At 40.4% G+C, this 20,702-nt stretch overlaps 3 protein-coding genes across 3 annotated transcripts; all 3 read left to right on the top strand.

The window, feature by feature from the left end:
- The first annotated feature begins 1,199 nt into the window (after nt 1-1,199).
- Nucleotides 1,200-10,206, top strand: slc25a34 (solute carrier family 25 member 34). The gene is made up of 6 exons (XM_082532333.1): nt 1,200-1,288; nt 1,683-2,438; nt 5,423-5,488; nt 8,348-8,500; nt 8,597-8,731; nt 9,036-10,206. The coding sequence occupies exons 2-6, from the start codon at nt 1,896-1,898 to the stop codon at nt 9,204-9,206; spliced, it is 1,068 nt and encodes a 355-aa protein (XP_082388459.1). The 5' UTR covers nt 1,200-1,288; nt 1,683-1,895; the 3' UTR covers nt 9,207-10,206.
- A 134-nt stretch (nt 10,207-10,340) lies between these two features.
- Nucleotides 10,341-12,399, top strand: LOC309706098 (transmembrane protein 82-like). The gene is made up of 6 exons (XM_082532334.1): nt 10,341-10,632; nt 10,733-10,805; nt 10,891-11,083; nt 11,200-11,623; nt 11,907-12,091; nt 12,178-12,399. Exons 1-6 carry the CDS (start codon nt 10,557-10,559, stop codon nt 12,265-12,267), a joined length of 1,041 nt encoding a protein of 346 aa, XP_082388460.1. The 5' UTR covers nt 10,341-10,556; the 3' UTR covers nt 12,268-12,399.
- Nucleotides 12,400-15,447: 3,048 nt separating this feature from the next.
- On the top strand, nt 15,448-20,457 carry fblim1 (filamin binding LIM protein 1). Its single transcript, XM_082532267.1, has 8 exons — nt 15,448-15,668; nt 15,965-16,346; nt 17,409-17,563; nt 18,389-18,476; nt 18,566-18,735; nt 19,466-19,644; nt 19,809-19,929; nt 20,081-20,457. The coding sequence occupies exons 2-8, from the start codon at nt 15,989-15,991 to the stop codon at nt 20,189-20,191; spliced, it is 1,182 nt and encodes a 393-aa protein (XP_082388393.1). The 5' UTR covers nt 15,448-15,668; nt 15,965-15,988; the 3' UTR covers nt 20,192-20,457.
- Nucleotides 20,458-20,702: the final 245 nt, after the last annotated feature.

Genomic DNA, 20,702 nt, shown 5'->3' with positions numbered 1-20,702 from the left:
GGTAGCAGATGCCAACAGACTCAATAAACTAATCCGTAAGGCCAGTAATGTTGTGGGGATGGAGCTGGACTCCCTCAAGGTGGTGTCGGAGAGGCGGATGTTGTCCAAAATAAAGACAATGTTGGATAACACCTCCCACCCACTCCATGACATGCTGGTCAGTCACAGGAGCACGTTCAGTGAGAGACTGAGATTACCAAAAAGCACCACTGAACGACACAGGAAATCTTTCCTGCCTGTGGCCATCTCCCTGTACAACGCATCCACTTAACATACTGTTTACTGCTACAACTTTTTTCAGCTATTTATTAATAAGTGACTTTATGTATATATATATATATGTATATATATATATGTATATACATATATATATATATATATATATATTGTACTATTCTTAATTAGCGTATTGTCTGTCTTGTTAATGTTTGTTTATAATGGAGCACTGTAACAAAAAAATAATTTCCCCCAGGGATCAATAAAGTATTCTGATTCTGATATCACAACCTCTAAATGTTGGCCCTTCTTAGCCTTTATAAGAAGAAGCCTGCTGCTCTCTGACTGCTACATAAACTAATGTAAACAAAAGGTCCAAAAATTACTAAAGGTGGCAGGTGGTTCATTAAGATGAACAGGGAACTTGGATCCACCTCAGGTGTCTGATCTGAACTTTACAAAAAGTCGGCCTCTAGTGGCTGAGTTTTTGTCATACAGCACAAAAAAGTCGGCAGATAATTGATTTAAAACTTTCTCCAATTAGCACTTACGGCTCATTTTCTTTTCTTTTTCAGAGGGTTCGTCAATTTTAAAGCGATCAACCACATCAGTTTTCCTCTACTGAATAAATCTGAATACTGAAAAACTTTCTAAAACAAATAAAAAGATAAATACAAGATGGAAGAAGCGCAAAAGTAAAAGCAGTGCATATGTCCCTTTGTTTTGCTTCCAAGATTATCCATGTGGTCTTTAGCAGCTTAACCTTGTTTTGATAGCTCACACACAGCATTTGCTCTCCCGGGCCTCAGACGCTTCAGCTCTCCCTCTCTCTGACCAACAATAACCTTTTACCCAGAGAGCTCCTATAGGACCAGAGCAGGGGCAGTTTCACAGCACAGCCAACCCATTCGTGCGCACTCAGGGAAATGGTGAGGTGGCACAAAGGCCTGAAACGTTATTGGCTCTGACCAGATTCAGAAGGAGGGGACTGTGACAATGAATGTGCTGAGACACATGTTTACAAGAATGGAGCAGAGAGGGAGAATGGAACTGCACGGGATCAATGAAAACTGTGAGTGTCATTATCAACTAAGATTTTTATAACCACAGAAAAAGACTCTCAGAAAAGTTTTATATTTCCACGTGGCTGTCTCTGATACTTGTTCTGAGCATTTTTGTGTGCTTGTATGTTTTATGAATGTCAGATTATCTGGTGTGTTTACTCTTAAATCTGTTTCTGGGTCAGTTGTAGTATTGAATGAATGAACTTCAGTGTGCCGAAAGCTCCCAGAGTCAAAGAACAAGAGAGAGGCTTTTACAATGTTTGTCCTGCAAGGAGGAACCTAAATATATCTGACAGCTTTTTCTTTCCTGGAAAAAAAGGAGAGTCACTCTCCTGACTTGCAAGGCTGGATTTGGGTGTCATACCTGAAGCTTGCTTAAAATGTTTGCATGATCTCTTGCAGATGGTGCCTCATTAGAACAGAATGACAGTGAAGAAAGTTAATGAAAGTGAGTCCAGGAGGACACTGTGAGCCTGCGAGTCACAGGACGAACGTGTAAAGCAGATGCTAAATGAGTAATCGCAGGAGTCGGTAGCTTCTGTCTTTGACTTTACTGTACTCTACCAAGTACTTTCCCTGCTCCTATCACACTGAGGCAAGGGGAGGAAAGCCATCATGAGTACTGTTAAGGCAAACTGTGAAGATCACTTCTCAGCGATGAGTAGCACTCAGCTGCTGAACACTTCGCCCGAAGAGTCTGTGTTTGCTCCACAGCCTTCCCAGAGGATTTCACCCACCGTGTTGACGGTCCCCTGTGGGGTCTTTGGCCCCTTGCCGCCGCCTCCTGCAGTCTGGCCTCCACTAGACTTCGCCCTGGGCGCTCTTGCCTGCTGCGCAGCCTGTGTGTTCACCAATCCTCTGGAGGTGGTGAAAACCCGTCTGCAGCTACAGGGGGAGCTTTGTGCTCGGGGATCCTACCAGAGACACTACCGCGGGGTCTTGCAGGCGCTCTGGGTGGTGGGCCGCACGGATGGGCTACGGGGCCTGCAGAAGGGGCTCTCAGCTGGGCTCATCTACCAGGGTGTGATGAACGGTGTGAGGCTGGGCTCGTACTCCTACTGTGAAGCTCTGGGGATCACTTCTTTCCATGGGGGGAGTCTGCTGTCAGGGGCAGGTGCTGGAGCTCTGGGTGCCTTCATAGCTTCTCCTGCCTATCTGGTAAGTTTATTAAAGTTTCTCCTTTTTATAGTTTCTTCTATAGTCATTGTTTCCAGAGGAAGGTATCTCAATAAAACATGAAGCTCCATAGAGATAAACTCCTTTAGTGGTCTGCCACTGATTTGGCTTTTGTGCATCATTAAAATTAATTTAAAATATCTGCTTTGTTTTGGTTAAGTTTTTTTTGTGACTCTTTTAATTCAAATGAAGTGTCTACCTGTGAGCATCCCCATTACAATATGTATTAATGTAAATGAATTGACTTTTTAGGATCTTTTGCATTAATGATTTTTTAAGACAAATCTGTACAGTCTCAACATATGAAAAGAAAAGGCCAAATCCATCTATCCAATGCTGAGGTGGTCTGGGCATCTGACGCCAAATATGAGAGAATTAAGAGAAGAAACAATCATGTTTGCTTCATGTGTGGCACTTTCTTAAATCCTTTTTATTCAGTCCTCTGATATTTTTTCCAGAAAGGTCTTTTTATTCAAAGTGACTGAAAACAGTGTGTTCTAATCACGTTAAAGCAGAAGTAACAGAAGCATTAGATCTCCCACTAGATGTGTGGCCTGGATGACAAACTCTCAGGAACTAACTAGGTCACTCATTGTTAAACTGTGATCCGCAGCAAAAAAACATCAACACACTTCTAAACTTGTATCACAGTGTAACACAAAGGATTTTCCATAAACACGAGTAATATGTTACAACAGGATATTTCTCTCTTTTTTTGATATTCAACAGTTCTTATTCATTATTAGCACAAAAACAAAACAAACAAAAAACGAACAGAATCACATACATTGCAAATGTATGTAATAATTTTAAATTACATATATGGGGAGAGAGGGAGAGAGACAAATATTTACCATCTACTCGCCCATAGATTTAAAAAAGAAGAGACAAAAGTGAACTCCCATCCTTTGTGCTCACTTCCTAATTACGCAACAGGATATTTATACATTAAAGGAATAGTCACATTCAACATTCAAATACATCATGGTCTGTAGGTGTAGATGTGGTTCAGATGACCGAGTGAAGTTCAAACTGATCTTCAGCATTGGGAAGAAAAGTGATTTACATGACTTTGAATGTTGTTACTGGTGTCAGACGAGCTGGTCTGAGTACTGCTGATCTGTTGGGATTTTCCCACATAGCCATCTTTTGACTTTAAAATGAATAGTCTGAAAAAGAAATATCCAGTGAGCTGTAGTTCTCTGTGTGAAAATGGAGACCGGTTTCAGCTGAAAGGAAGGCAACAATAGCTCAAATAACCACCTTTTAAACCCAAAATATGCACAAGAGCATCTCTGGGGATACAATTCACACAAGTTTATCAAAACTGAATCACAGAAGACTGAAAAAACATTGCCTTGTCTTTGAGACTGCATTTCTGCTGCAATGTTCAGATGGTAGGGTCAGAATTTAATGCAAACAACATGAAAGCGTGGATTCATCCTACCTGGTGGTGATGTAACAGTGTGGAGGATATACCAACGGGGCATCATTTAAACACCACAGCCTGCCTGCATGTTGTTGCTTCTCTTGTCCATCCCTTTAAGACCACATTGTAGACATGTTCTTATGCCTGCTTCCTGCAGTGCAAGAAGCAAGAATGAAGACACTTCAGAAGGCAAAACAGGTTTGCAGCCCAGTAGTAGCAAGGTGTACTTGAAGTGGCTAGTAAGTCTATATTGGAGCAATTTTCAGTTGCTGTAAAAATTGTTTATTCGAAGAAAATTCTAGGAGCTTGCATTTGAAATGATGTGAAATTCTTCCAAAGAATTGTTTTTCCAGTATTTCCAGTATAAAATCTGCCCCCACCCTCCACCCTTTGTTTCCTTCCTGAACGTCTGCAGCAGAATAATTATACAACTAGGGAATTGTGTTCCAAAAAGACTAACTTTGGAAATTCCCCTGAAATCATGTGGTGGAATCTGGTTAGTGAGAGACCAGCAACGCTTTCAGACTAACTTGACTAAATGGAAAGTTAAAGAGGGGAAAATAAATTTCAGTGGCTTAATGAAAGGACAGTAAAATGAAATGAACTTGAAAGAAAAGAAAAACTAAAATACAAACCCAACTGTCTGCATTTGAACTGAAGGGCAAAGAAAGAGACCCCAGACCATTTTCAAAGACACCTCAAAGGTCTTCAAGCTGTTTTTGCCCAGTGTTTGCTTGATCACATAGATGTTCATAGATCATAGATCTAGGTCATTTAGAAAGTCTTCAAAACGCAGTATGATCTCCAGTTTAAATCAGAGTGTGCATTTTCTTAGCAGTCCGTCTACATGCTCTCCAAAAAACATCACTTTCACACCAGTGTCAAACTTCACCATCACTCGATTTATGTCCTCTGCATTTCTACAACTGTACCACTCTTTTTGTTGTTTTTCTGCCTCAGCTGCCAGTCAATACATCCAAGTCCATTTAAGCTTTCTGGACGGTCATGGAAAGACGATACTGTCTGATGACGTATTTATATCACGGTCACTAAATATATCCTGAATGTTTTTCTTTCCGCCTGCTGCTGCCAAACCTATACAGTATGTTGTGGGTCCTTCTGTGTGCTGCCGGCAGGCAGTAAAGGTTATTTTACTGACACCATATCTGATATCAAGAAGGAAACGATGAAGCTTCTTCTCCTTTTTTATTTAGGCGTTTTTGTTTTACATGAAATGTATCATGATTTCACAAGAAGAAAAAAAACTTCCTTTTCAAGGAAAGTGCGAATGAATCACCGAATCCTGTATTTGACCAGCTCCTGACGATCTGCACGTTGTGTAACTCCTTCCTGTGAATATTAGCAGGGTTGTCGGGTATCCTCACACAACTCATTTTAACAAATGACTTGGTGACAAGTCTGGTGCTCTGTGCACTTTGAACTCTGTTTCAGCAAAGCATTAAGTGAAACTCGCTGCTGAACACTAACCATAAGCCTGAATGCATTTTAAAACGTGCTTGCTGTGTTTTCTTCATAGGTGAAAACCCATCTGCAGGCTCAGACTGTGGCAGCCATTGCAGTAGGTCACCAGCATAACCACCTGGTAAGACGGACACATTTCACATAAAACACAAGAATATCTTACCAGCTGTTTTAATGTTTAAAGATGTCAGTACAGGTGTATTAAAGTACAATAACTGGCCAGGATGGTGTAAACTATGTGCTATAGTATAATAATTGTGCTTTTTTTTTTTATCAGGTGTTCATTTGGTAATTAAAATTTGAAGCCCATAACACTCCCATTAATATGACATACCAAGATAGAAAGCTGATAATGAAAACGTTAATTGTTGGCACCTGAGGAGAAAATGGTCATTATAAGCACTGCGTATCAATAACATTATGTACCTGTGTTTTCAACAAAAAATGGATACAACTTGTATTTGACATGTATTTAATATTTTTCTCTAAAATGCAGTGTGGTGAGAGTATAAAACTAAAAGTATAAGTTAAATTATAGAGAAGCACAGTAAAACTGCAGACGCATGGTGTTTAAACAGTACGTGTCTGCCCTTTAACCATCAGATCATATAATCTGCCCGGCCAAAAGAAAAAGGCTCCACCTATATTTACTTAAGCAAACCAATAAGAGCCTTCCACTGGATATTTACTGCAATAATTAATATGGCTAAGCTGGATACAGGTTATTTAAACCTAACTGATGTAGTGAGCTGCTTCTCATTTCTCAAACAACCATATCAGAAGACGCATCATGTGGTTGTGGAAAAGATGGGTTAAATTATTTGCCTTCATCAAGCAAAGACAACTAAGGTGATTACTGAAACTACCAAAACCTGGATAAAAGCTGTCCGAAATGCCAGAGCTAGCAAATTAAAACTAAAATATGCTAATTGATATTAATTTTTTTTTATTATTATTCAGAAGGTTCATTAAACACTCAATTTTCAAAAAAAACATGCAATTTCAGGCAGTTATTTCCTGGTTCAGGCTGTAAAGGGGCTGAAAGGACCTGGGAGGATAGTGATGAATCATCAAAAAAGGAAGAAATGTGGTTGGAAAAAAGTGATCGTGATTGGAGATCCTTTAAACATCTGGTAAAATCAGATCATAAAAAAAGTCATCAGCACAAGTCATGGATATGTCTAACACTGAAAGTACATTTGCAAACACACATGATGTGAAGCAAACTCGGTGGACTAAAAACAAATCGCTGAATCTTTTTAAGGCTTATCAGAATCAGAAAGGGTTTTATTGCCAAATGTTGAGCAGGTTTACAACATTAGGAAATTGCTGCGGTATTTTGTGCAAACATACTGTCAGACAATGCTTAAATAAACATAAAAATTAAAATTAAAAGTGCTAAGAGTGCTCTCAGGGGAAAAAAGGCAGGAACAATAGAAACAGATCGTGTGGTCTAAATAGTCCAGATTTATCCTCTTCCCCAGTGATGTCTCCATCAACGTAAGAAGAGAGGCAGATGAAGTGATGCACCCATCATGCCTGCTCAGGGCCTGCTGCAAGAACCTGCAGGGGCAGTGTTATAATCTGCAGATGCTTCAGCTGGTCAAGTCTACACCAGTGATATGTGCCCAAAGAATGAGGTCACCTGAATATACTGAATGGCCAGGTTCAGCTATCAGTGGCATGTCCTGTATTCTAAGTTGGCAATGCCAGGATTGATCAGGCTCCAACTGAAAAGCCTATCAAAAACAGTGCCAAAATGAATGCATTATCAAAGGTTAATAAATACAGCTCCATACATACATGTGTATGTTCAAATGTGCAGCTAATTCCTCCTGAAATCAGCTGCAGAATTAACAAAAACAGAAAGTGATGGTCTGACTTAATGTATTCAAGGCAAATTTAAATGGGTTGCATGAAGTTACTTCAGGCTGCCTGAATGTTTTGCCTGAATATTATTACCTTTATTTCTGGCTTTAGACAAATACTTTTACTAAGGTATTCATTTTCGCAAATTCTTGTTCACAAATTTTAGTAAAAGTGTCATGTTTTGGCTGTGTGCAGGCAGGAGAAGGACCCAAACGCAAAACTTACCACACAGGAATTAAACTCAAAAAGCTGCTTTATTGCAGAATGTCACAAAAACTAAACTGGGACATGGCTAACTAAGGGACATGGCTAACTAAGGGACATGGCTAACTAAGGGACATGGCTAACTAAGGGACATGGCTAACTAAGGGACATGGCTAACTAAGGGACATGGCTAACTAAGGGACATGGCCACACAGCCATGAGGGAGACTACACCACTGACAAAGCGAAACACAGGGCTTAAATACACTGAGGGATAACGAGGGAATGAGACACAGAAGGAGAGCACAGCTGGGAGTAATCAGGCTGGACGAGACAAGGGAAGCAAAACTAGAAACACTGACATGAGACACGGACCTTCAAAGTAAAACAGGAAACACACTGACTGAACTCCAGACATGTAAACTTAACAGGGACTGGGGAGACAGAACATTGGAACCTGAAACATGGTACAGAAAGGCACAGTAGACATCATGGAACACAGTGAAGCCATATTACTAAACTTAAGAACTAAACTCATGATAACCATAACTGAAACCTAGGGAAATAACAAAGACAGTACAACAAAGGACCAAGAAAAAACACAAGAACTCAAAAAGCTGGGTCAGAAAGACCCAGAACCGTGACAAAAAGAGATTTTAAATAAAGAATAAACTTACAGAATAATTATTTCTTTTTTTCCTGTAAAAACCTGACTTGTTACCCTCTTATTCTAGTGTACCTACCTTTGAATATTTGTAGGTAAATGCAATTAAATGCAATTTAAATCCCATTTAATTACAGGGGAATTACACCCTTAGTTGCAAGCCGTGTTATAAAGTGTTACCTGGTTTTGAGTGTTATTATCTGTAGCCTCTACTCACCAGTGCCTTTGTTTTCTTCTATTTCAGGGAGTGTCTGATGCCTTTGTTACCATCTATCGAAAAGAAGGTTTAATTGGTCTTTGGAGGGGTGTGAATGGGGCTGTGCCTAGAGTCATGGTGGGATCAGCTGCCCAGCTGGCAACCTTCACCTCAGCTAAGGAATGGGTGTCACATTCTCAGGTAATGTTATCTAAAGAGCCGAAGGTTTTATGTCATATGTGACCAAGCTGCTGCCATGCGTTGAAAGTCGGATCATCTTTCTTTGTGTCCTTTCAGTGGTTCAGTCCAAACAGCTGGCTCGCAGTCTTGATGGCAGCTGCAGTCAGTGGAGTTGCTGTGGCCATTACCATGACACCATTTGATGTCATTAGTACTCGGCTCTACAACCAGCCGGTGGATGAGTTGCGTAAGGTGAGTCTGTCTTCAACACAGTTGTCCTCATTTTCATTAGTTTCACAATCTAAAAAAAAAAGCATACCGTCATTAAAAAAAGCAATATGAAATCATTTCATCTATATTATATATTTGTATTGACCTTTATCATCTAATTTATATATTTTTATAGATATATTATTTCATCTTTTTCTCATATTAGGTATGTATTTAAGGAGAAACTGCCTTTGAATCTTATTGTGTTGTGTAGAGTGACTATAAAGGAACTCAGCTTATTTCAGTTCACGAAAGACTTGCTGTGTTTTTTACATCTGTTTTGTAGGGTCGTCTGTATCATGGATTTTCAGACTGCATGCTGAAGGTGTGCAGAGCGGAGGGCCTGCTGGGTTTGTATAAAGGCATGGGCCCCGTGTTCCTGCGACTGGCCCCGCACACGGTGCTAAGCATGCTGTTCTGGGATCTGATGAGGCAACAAGCAGTGAAGGATAAGTAGAGCTGAAGCACCCATACTTGCACACTGAAAGCACAACTGGGCTCTGCTACAGCTGTTAGAGTGCTCTCTCAGTTAATGAAGCACTGAATTTAAAGCAACTGTGTGACATTTTGGGAAGTAAACTTATTTACTTTTCTTTCCGAGAGTGAAATGAGATGGTTCATGGACGTTTTTATGGTTAATATGAAGCTAGCATCTGGTTAACTTATCTTAGCATAAAAACAGCTAGTTTAGCTCTGGGCAAAGTTAATAAAATAGTTAATGGTAACTCCTTAGAAGCATAATAATTGCATATAAAATAACAAACTGTTGTTTCAACAGTTTTTATTAAACACACAGATATAAAATGCTGGTAAACTAGAGGTACTGATAGCTGCTGGTAGCTCTGACAAGCTAGCTGTTGCCTTTCATTTTTAGTCTTTATGCTAAGCTAAGCACATGCCTGCTGGCTGTGGCTTTATATTTAACCAACGGACACTGGGTGCCATATCAAACATCTGATCTTACTCTTTTCCAGAAAGAAACATGAACAAAATGTCAAACTATTTACACTTTAAGTGCAAGCTTTTCTCTCCCATCTAGCACAGAAAATGAACACTTGAAGCACTTAATCAAGACTGGCATGTTAGGCACATACTGGAAGACATCTTTCTCTAAAAATATGTCTCGAGTGTATACATTTTTTGATTAGGGTTTTTTTTATACCTCAAGCTTAAGTCTCGCAGGAATTTGCTTGTTAACTCATCAGTGTGTGAATGTGGTCAACTTGAAGAACAAGTCATCATCATTAAAGCAAACAATTGTTTGCCATGTTTATTACACTGTCTAGATGCCTTGTCTGTTGTATTTAAAAAAAAACAACCTGATGGGATTTTCTTTTTTTAAATTCACTGACTTGAACTTATGTAACTAAAGCCAAGAATGACATTTGTAATTTCAATTTTTTATGTGCAGAAATTTAACCTACTGGTACTTAAAACTTTAAAAGCAATGAATAGTCCTAATAAAGATTTTTTGTAAGAAACCTGTCTGGTTTGTTTTTGTTCTCTGGATAGGTGGTGAATCTTTTGAATACACTGCTTTAAAACCATTGTAATCTGTGGTGTTTTCTGTTTCTTTGAAATGATTTAATTGACTGGGGTTAAAGGTTTCTTCTTGAGAGGATTTGAAACCCCTTTCATCAAGAATTGATTTGACTAAAAGCTGTAGCCATATCACGTTTCACCTTTGTACCTTTGGGTGGATGGAGCTTACTAAAACCTGATCAGCTCGAAGAAATAAGGGCAAAGTCACTAATTTGTAGCACCACTTTGAGTGTTATTGCTGAAACGTTACAAGAACACCATAAAGATGTTTCTCCCCTTGATCCTGGGAACCACTGGATGGACACCTTTTGATTCAAAACCATTTGATTGCTTTCTTCAAGGTCTGATAACAAGTTTTCTCTGATTATGGTTAAATTCTCAGCACTTTTCAATGTCATGTCTCCTCTTTACTGGCTTATTTTTGGTTGTGTTTTCTTAAAGGGCTCGTAGGTGCATGTGGAATATCAGTGCTGTACAACCTGCTGAGAGTCTACAATTTTGTTCAAAATTCCAAGTGAGTTCACCCTTTGAGAGGAAAAAGGGAAAGCATAGCTTGATTTTCAAGAGCGTTGGAGTTATTCTATTTTGTCTGCACACAGTGATTCTGACTCTGGAAATGGAAGCAAACCCAGGTCATCCTCACTGGGCACGTCTCTGAGAGGGAACTGGAGATCATCCCTCCAGTTCTGGATTCTGACTGTCCTCCTCTCTCTGATGGGCTCGAGGGTTTTCTCCCTGATAGTGCTGGAGTTTTCCCTCAGGGCTGTTTCTACCTGGGCGTCAGCTGGACTGGTGAGCTCCTCCTTAACAAATACTGCAGCTATATTTATGCATTGTTTTATGCTTTTATGTATCTGCTTTAGAGTGTTCTTTCATTACACATTTCTAATCCACGTCTCTTAACGCAGGATGCCAGTGGCAGAGGTCTAGACATGATCCTAATCCAGAGCCAGTTCTCCCTGGGTTGTAGCCTCACCGGCACTCTGATCTTCCTCCAACAGGGGGCTCCACACAGCTCCCTCAGCTTATTTCTGGCAGCTGCTCTCAGCTGGAAACTGGCAAGCTTGAGCCACAGTCTGTGGATGCATGTGGCCAGACTCTACCCGCTGCACAGCACTAAACAGTACTGTGGGAAGTGCATCACTCTTCTAACCTCCGGACACACCATACTGGCTTCACTGCAAAGAGCGGTTGTCTTGGCTTTTGCTGTAGCAAGTGTTGCTTCCACCGCTACGATTTATGACCACTTCCTGTCCCAGAAGGATGCTATGAAGTTCTGGACTCTGCTGACGCTCTGTTACATTATGTTGCTCGTGTATATTCAAGGTGATGGTCAGTGCTGCTGAGAGTGGAACTTAATTAATCCTCAGAGAGGAAAGTACCCACGCAGTGTTAAGTAATAATAAAAATATTTAAATAGATTTAAATAATATTATATGGATTTAAGAAATAAAAGTAGACCATAAGCGATGAAATGAAGCCCTATAAATGTAAAAAGCAACATATATTAATTAAAAACTTAGAATTGATGGCAAAAACACAGCCTATAAAATCAGTAAGCACAAAGCCAAGGCTTTTTGGGATCATTGTGTAACTTTTCTGTCTGTACTTGCAGAGGATGAGCATCGGCAGACAGGCACAGCGGCCCTCCTACACTCTGTAGTTATGCGGCTGGGAGCCTTGCTCGTCCTCATGCTTGCAATGGGATACTGGTCTGATGTGTTTCAAATCCTCATCGCGTTTCTGGGAGAAGCAGTCTGTCTGTTGCCTTCTTGGGATCTTCTGCAGGCTTTGCTGAAGGTCTGGTCTTTGCCTCGTTATGTTTTAGTTGCTGTAGTTGTGAAAATAACACGACAGGAGGTTGAATTCTCATGTTTCCTTTTCAGGAAGAAAAAGAGGAATCAAGCTTGAGCAGACGTGACGAGTGCTCCGGTCACAAAGGAACCACAATTAAAACATCATCACGTGGCAGATAACGGTGCACTCAAACTCCACCACAATGATTATCATTGACTGTCTCACCTGTAAAGATGCACTATTACTTTGTGTTGTAAAATAATATTGTGCTTAAAGGCTTTAATTGACTTCTTGTTGTTTGGGGTCTTATATTAAACAGAAATAATATAAAAAATAAGCTGATTTAGTATTTAATGTCCAGCCTTTTTTTTTTTTCGCTAATCCAAGTCAGGCTTGTGTGGGAGCTGGAGTCTGTCTCAGCTTTTATGGGGAGAGAGGCGGACAGCTTGCCAGTCTATCACAAAGATAACACAGAGAGACCTACTTGCTTGTCTTTGGACTGTGGGAAGAATCCAGAGAGAACCAACACAGGCACAGAACATGTAAGCTCCACATAAAGAGAGACAACAGTGGTAACCACTGCACCACTGTGCCACCCATAATGTGTTTTAAATGATGGGAGCCAGGTGTGTTCAGAGACTGAAACAATAAAAGTGCTCGCTACTATAACAGAGAAGCTTTTGGCACTTATCTGATCACACGACTTTGGAGAACTGTAGAAGTACTGATTAGTTACAGCTCATTTATTATAATTCAATAGTGTTTCAGTGAAGTTTACTGTGATTTTCTTTCATAAAATATTCAGTTATTTACATTTTATTGTTATATGAACTGAAGAGAAACTGGTGATGTGTTCATTAAAGGATGGCTGTAATCAGGGCATTAACCCAGTGAGGTTAACTAGTTTAAATACTATTCAGTGTGTGCTAGTTAGAACAAATGTTCTAGTTTTGTCCCCTGATTACCAAGACTTTGAAGTACAATTGAAAAAATATATATACATGCAAAACTATTGAGTCACATCTTGTTTCTTTAGATTTTGTTAGGACAATGGAAAATGGGTGCAGCAATTTATTGAAATGTGCAAACAAACATGGAAATACAGTGCTGCTCAATGTAGTTTTTAGACCTGACACTTGACCAGTTTCCTTAGATGTTTCAAGTATACACCACACACAGTGTAGAGATATTCTGAGAGCTCAGCTAATAGCGCTTGAAAATCACCTTATTGGTTGAAATAAAAACAAAGAAACAAACAAAAAAAATACTATTTTATGTCTGTCAAACAAGTGCCTAAAGATTTTGTTTTTGCTAAGTTATCTGTTATGTGTAAACACAACACTGCTTTTCAGTATTTGAATGAGTAATAGGTTCAGTGGTTTAAAGATTTTAAAAAATCCTGTGAAGATGGTCAGGTACAAAGATTGGGCTGAAAATGAGTGAAAAAGCAGCCAATGTCCAAAGAAAAGCTTTAAAATACTTTCAGAAATCCTGGCGAGACATTGCTCAAGACCACTAAAAATAAAACTCTAGTTCCTTGGAAGCAAAATATGAACCAAGACTTTTGCTGAGTCTCGGGCCAACGTATTGATTCCATAGGTTTAGGATCACTGTCAGTTATGACTTAGGCCTCAGAAAGTTAAACGAGCACTCCAAACACAAACATCAGATCAGAGTTCTGTTAATCTGGAGTGATTTTTAAAAATCTGGAAACAAAACAATCCTACATTGCAAACTAGAGTTGTCGAAGGACAGAAAGAGAGAGAGAAGAAAAAGACACATAGGAGGTGGTGATAGGAAACTATATCCAACTGGGTTAATGTGAATACTGTAGGAATCAGCTGTTTTGAAGCTTTATCTTTCAGGACTAACAGCCCGATTATGCTGCCGTCTCCTGCTTCGTTTTTTGTCTCTCCCATAACATCATTTAGATTTAATGAAAGTAATCGTTACTGAGTAAAAGCTTGACTTTTCTGCCTTAGCACTTACAAAGTCAGTGTGCGTGTAAAGTGTATTTGTGAGCATGCAATTGTTTTTTCCCATCTGTATGTTTCTTCCTGTTCCTTTGACTTCCTTTCATTCTTTTCAGCTTTTGTTGCTGTTCTGCAAAATCCACCCCTTTGAAATCACATAAACATAAAAATGACACTGTGGTGTTGGTGATTAAATTGAAAAGTCAAGCTGCTGAAAGCAACGAGGAGGTTCAGAGGGTCTAATGAGGATTTGGGCTGTTGGAAGGCGGAGCGTGGAGGTCTGGGGATTGTGTCATCAGTAGGCATGCTCCCTCCTGCAGCCGTGACATCACTGCAGCATTCCTTTCCACAGAGCTGGAACAACAGAGACCCCCATCACTCTCCGCATCGCCATCTCCTGTTAACCCTCTCTGCGCATTCCTCCCTCTCCCTCTCTTCTTCCAGGCTGACCCATATCAATCAGGAAAGTTTTATTCAGCGCTCGGTCTCTTGCTCCATCTTCCTGTTTGACTTTTAGGAGGGACAAGACACGCTTTGGCTCAAGAGAGTAATCATAATATTTGCTGATCAGCACATCTGATATTACTAAGACTGACTGTGATGGGGAACAGCAAACACAACAAAGCACTTCTTCATAGCACCCATAGACATCACTCTGTACTCCCCCTGCCCCCCTTCTCCTAATATACCAACATCTCCTCTTGCACAATGCCCTGATTCACTGCACCGTAATGCCGCTGGTCCTGGAAAGCTGAGCACAAAAGCTCCCGATGAAGTCCAGCACCTATTATCGGACAGTGTTTTCTACTCTGTGTCCCAAATGGAAGCAGTGCCATGAGACACTGATAGAGAGTCAGGGCTTAAGTGATATAATGTTGTGGGGGAAGGGACGAAGGAAAGAGGGAAAAGAAAAAAGGGAGGCAGACTCAACCAGGGAGGTAGGGAAAATAAAGCTGACAGAACAATGAGGGAGAACTGCACAGGGGAGAAAAAGAGGGCAGTTTGAGATAGAAATTTGCTGGAAAAGGCAGGTACAGTCACATCCTGCTGGCATGCAGAGAGATAAAGAACTGGGAGTTTGCTTGTGTGTGTGTAGGTGTGTGTGTGTCTCTGCCTGCCTGCTTGCTTCTGGGTAAAAACCTTACGAGGAACTTTATGGCACTGTGTATTGCATTTGTTAAAAAAAAAGAAAGAAAAAAAGGCTGTGTGATTTTGGTATGAGTGCACACATGTTGCATAACTCAGTGTGGGTGTGTGTCTACGTTCATGCACTCTTGTCTGTGTGTGTGTGTGTGCAGCCTTCCAAGTTTTCATAGTAGATGAATGTGTCATGTCTTTTACTGCACTTTGTCCGAGATTAACTGTTCACCTTTTACGGTCGGGAGGGAGGCGGTGTTGTCATTCAGCCAGAGAAGGAGGAGGAGGGGTCGACTGACGGAGGGAGGTACAGAAGGAAAAGGAGTGGCCTTCTGCAGATAGCAGCCCCTCTCTACCGGAGTAAAGTCTTCTCTCTGAGGCAGCTCATAGGAGAGAAAATAAACCAGAGATTTGGGAGATACAGAACGGGAAAGAAGAAAGAAGCAAAGAGAAAGCCCATTTTCTTCCAGGTATGTGACACAGCCGGTGTGAGTGGTTTTACAGCATACAGATGATTCACATTTGTGCTTTTTGACTCTAGTACCATTCATTATGGTTAATGAGAGCTGTAAGCGGGTGAATACAGCTGTGCAACTATACCTAGATTAAATTAGATCAACATGATAGGAAATAAATGTCTGTTTTGTCTTCAGTATGAGTTCTTGTAGTTTATTGTTGCCTGATATTATAAACTGAGCCTGTGGTTTATGCTGTGTTTCTCTCTGTCGCAAGCAGTCATGAGTTTATTCTTCTGTCTTCCTTTCAGGCTGCGTGAGACTTTTGTACATTCATGGCATCAGCAGCTCCACCAAAAAGGGTGGTTTCTTCTGTCTTCATCACTCTGGCTTCTCCTCACCGAGCCACCGTGACCCCACAGCAGCAGCCCGCCCTTCAAGCCCACAGTGCCCCGGCTAGAGAGAAACTGCATCCTGCTGTAAGAGTCAGCCCAGGTGACAGCATACCTGCCCTCAGGCACAGCAGAGAGGACAAGTCACCGCCGTCAGAGTCTAATGGCGGCCTAAAGATCAAAGGCTTGACTAATGCGGGGTCCTCGGCCCTGGTTTCAGGCCCACAGAGCCACAATCCCCCCAAACATGAACCAGGCAAAACACAGCTTCAAGAAAAAAATGACCAGAGGAGTTCATCAGGTATTTATTATATACTTGATTTTTTTTCTCTTAGTTAAAAAGACTATCTATAAAATATTAGAAAATGGCCCTGCAAGGCCCTTTATTGGGTCCTCCCCAGATCAGAATGATAATTTATGTATTTCCTGACCTGCATTTCAAAATATCTGATCCCAAAATGTAAAATATTGATTTTATACATCTAAAAGACTTTTAAAAGAGCCAAAAAAAATTTCCAGCCTGTTTCCCAGACAGGGATTGAGCCTTGTCCTAGACTTAAAGAAAAAAAAAATCAATGAGGATCTCCTCAGAAAAGTTTCTAGGCTTAATTCATGTCTGGGAAACTGAGCCCATGTGCTTTTCAGTCACTATGAGCCCCCAGAACAGCTGCAGCTCTCCTTGGCATTGATCCTCCAAGTCTTTGACTTCTACTGAAGGAATCAACAGATTCTCCTAAAAGATGTTCCCTATTTGTATCTATTTCTTTTTTTATGATGGTGGTTCTCATGGAGATATGAAATTGGGATGACATAAGGTGAACGTGTAGGCCATAAACCATGATTCATCAAACCGTGTTTTACACCCTCCTGCCCCGTGGATAAGGACAGTTTATTCCTGGAAGAGACAACTCCCATCAGGACACAAATATTTTATCGTTAGACAAGAGTTACTAAAGCAAGAGTGTCAAACTGACATCAGGTGCTGGAAATATACACTATACAGATACGCTTGAACTTGAGGTAAAATGTATGTCCTACATATCTTCTCTCAAACATGTAACACCTGAACCAGTGAACAAAAAGTCACTGTGCAGACTGCTGTATCAACCAGGAGGGCCAAAGTGCATGGGGAATTTAAAGTGATGAGTGATCCAGAATAAAATCAGTGAAGGGCCATGGGGGTCTCGATTTTAAAACATGTACTCTGAAAGGATAAGTAGACCAAAACTATGTCAGCACAGCGCATCAGTACATGTGATTAAACATTCAGTTTTTTCATCTAATTTGTCATTAGTCTGTTTTTTTTTTAATCAGCTGTCTATGCTGCTACAAAATCATCTAAAACTGTTCTCATGCCAAACAGAGCTTTTCCCTCCTCCTACCCCTCCCTCTGATGCGCCACCTCTATGTCCGGGAGAGTTGCCCTCTGAAGAATCAGCACTTCCACCACCTCCTCCAGCCCAAGCGTCTTTCCCCTACCCCGTGACCCCAGGCCAGCAGCCAGTTTACAACCCAGAGGTATGCAGACTTATCTTACAGTGTCACTATAACAAATGACATTTAAAATCTTCCAGTTTGCAGCTTCGAAAACGTGGTGCCAAATTTCCTATAAAAAAAAATGCCTTAAATTATTTTAAACACACGAGTAATTATTTTGTCTGCAATGAAGGATTAGCTTTCCACAGCTTTTCCACAAGCCTTTCACAGTGGCTGTAAAGCGCCATCACCAAAACATAAAGAACAGGGCTCTTATATGACCATCTTACTAAAAGTGTGCACACTTGCTTTCACAAAATCACCAACTTCCAAACTGCTCCCGTAAATAAACAAAAACTTTATTGCTCCATGTCTGTGTAGACAAAGATCAGTTTGGGGGGGGGGGGGACTGCTAAATTACTTTCTTCCTCTCCGGTTTCTGAGAATTTTACTGACTGAATAAAAGCTGAAAGGTTTCCCTTTAAAAACGCTTAAACTCAACAACTCATCCTTGAATCACCAGCAGGTCTTTACACGAAAGAAGGTAAGGTCTTTATGTGACTGGTGAAAAGGGTTAGAAATAATCTGTTAAACTCAATAGAATTGAAATGTTTGAAGTATTAAAAAAATAGTATTCACCACCCATTTTAAACCAAACCTTCAAACCACAGTGAAATTAAAATGTTTGTGTGGCTTGGTCCTGATGATGTGCTGTGGATGACTCTGGTGTTTCTTACGCCTGTCACATTCAGAGCCACTTTTAAACAACTCCCACATGTGTTCAAAATCAAGCGCTGCTAAATTATGCAGTTCGCCTCTGTAGGCCAAACTCAACTTGTCAGTTTAATAATGCGCTTTACATTTAAGGTGAAAGCAAGAACACCATCTAGTGGGTTAAGCTCAGATGACCAAATCCACAGGATCCACCAAAACAGCCAAGACAAAGAGAGCAAAGGTAACCTGATCTCTTTTTATACATTTTGCCACTCTGCGTGCCACATTATTATAACCTGGTTTGACTGTGTGTGTGTGTGAACAATGCAGATCTGTGCGGCTTCTGTCGAAAGCCAGTGACTCCTTCTGAACCTGCGATAGAGGCCTTAAACAGGACTTACCATGATGGCTGCTTCCAGTGTAGATCTTGTCACATTCCCCTGGCTGGTAAACAGTACTACAACAAGGCCGGGATCCCGCTCTGCGAAGACTGTTACCAGGTAGCGCAATGCAGCGTGTTAACCAAGCTGTGAATATACATGCAAACTTTAACCTCCTGAAACCTGAGCTCTTCTTTGGGTTTAATTTTCCTGTTTCTTCTAGCTTTTTGAGATTAGCTGGACCTGATGAGTCACCGTTGAACAGAAAGGATTTTTTAAAAACTGGTTTATTTTACAGCAATGTCACCACTTCTGAACATTTCTGAAGTGTTGAAATACTGAGCAGAATGAAGTACAAGGTGCAGAAAGCCCAAAATGTATCCCCATATGAGGACACAGGGTCTCAGGTGGTTAAAAAAAAAGCTCAAAGCCATGTTTTTTTGTTTTTTTGTTGTTTTTTTTTACATTTGTGCATGCATATTTTAAGCTCAATGTAATGTTTCACAGGACTGGTAAATGGTTCTTATACAGCGCCTTTCTACTCTTTATACTACAAGCCTCATTCACCCATTCTCACACACACACACACACACACACACACATACACACACACACACACACACACACACACACACATTTTTTTCTAAGCCTGAGCGCTCTCTGTCTAACATTCACACTCTGATGTCCAGGTTCATGTTTTCATAAAAACAACCAAGCTTGGTAAACTTGCACTGTTTGATGCCTCAAACATTTTCAGAAACAGACCCAATGCAAAAAAAAGAAAGAAAAAAAGCAGATTAAAACGTAAATTTTTAAGGTAATTAACGATGTATCTTTCTCCATGTCTTAGGCCAGTTTGGAGCTCTGCTGGGCATGTGGAGAGGCTATCACAGATCACATAATCCGCGCACTCGAGCGAGCATACCATCTTTCTTGTTTCACCTGCACAACATGTAAGAGGCAAATTGGAGAGCAAGCTTTTGCCCAGGGAGAAGTTGGAGAAGTTTACTGCCTTCAAGACTATTACAGGTATGAAGGGGAAAAAACTATTTAAAGGGTTTAGGTAAAGGATCAATATATACAGTTGTGTTCCACTTCATTTGACATGTTATTACAATGCTTTTGTTGCATTATAAACCACCCCTTTGTCTACAAGTGTAATCAATTTTTCTTTTTCATCTAACATTGTAAAGGAAATACGCTCCAAAGTGTAGTGCCTGTAACCAGCTTATCATTCCACAAGAAGATGGTACCGACAGCTATACAGTTGAATGTCTGGGGCGTTCCTACCATGAGAACTGCTACAGATGTGAGGTTGGTGTTTTGTGTGTCATCATTTCCCTAGGGATTAATAAAGTATTCTGATTCTGAAACACTTCACTACACAGACACATTCACAAGGATACAAACACACAGACAGATATTATTTCAGTACCAGGAATATGTTGTTTCATATTGTGTGCAGGTCTGCGCCATCCAACTGTCTCCTGAACCGAACGAGCATGGCTGTTATCCTTTAGACGGGAAGATGCTTTGCAAGCCCTGTCACCTGAACCTGGCTTCTGGTCAGCACTAATCCCACGTGAACAGCAAGCAAGACAAGAAAAAACTGAACAAAGAGCTGGGAGACTGCGCATGTGCCTTTATGAATGAATGTGCAAATGCCTTAAATGCTTCCTTCACTAGAGAAAAACTATATTTTTACAGTATATCATGCTTTCTGAAGATTACCTTCTTCTTTTTCATCATTTTGCACTTAATACAATCTACAAAAGCAACAATTATATTCCTGCAACTCACTTTACAAAAAATGTACGAGAATAAATGGAACCCCAGTCAGTATGCTGTTTCTCAGTCATTATACAAACATATAAATAATCAACTTTAACTTGAAAAAAGGATAGAAAAGTAATCTAATATATTTTATCTCTATTCGCCTTCAAACTGCATCTACATTATCAAACCAAGCAGACAAACCACTAACAAGTACGAAGTAATCATCAAGCAGACTGTTTTTAACATTGTCTTCTGCCTTAATAAAACAAAGTTATCCAGCATAGTATCAAAGTCTCAATCGGATTCCAGTG

The sequence above is a fragment of the Aulonocara stuartgranti genome (assembly GCF_965226115.1).
Source record: "Aulonocara stuartgranti genome assembly, chromosome: 5".
Lineage (NCBI taxonomy): Eukaryota > Metazoa > Chordata > Actinopteri > Cichliformes > Cichlidae > Aulonocara > Aulonocara stuartgranti.
This window is presented reverse-complemented; position numbering and strand designations above follow the sequence as displayed.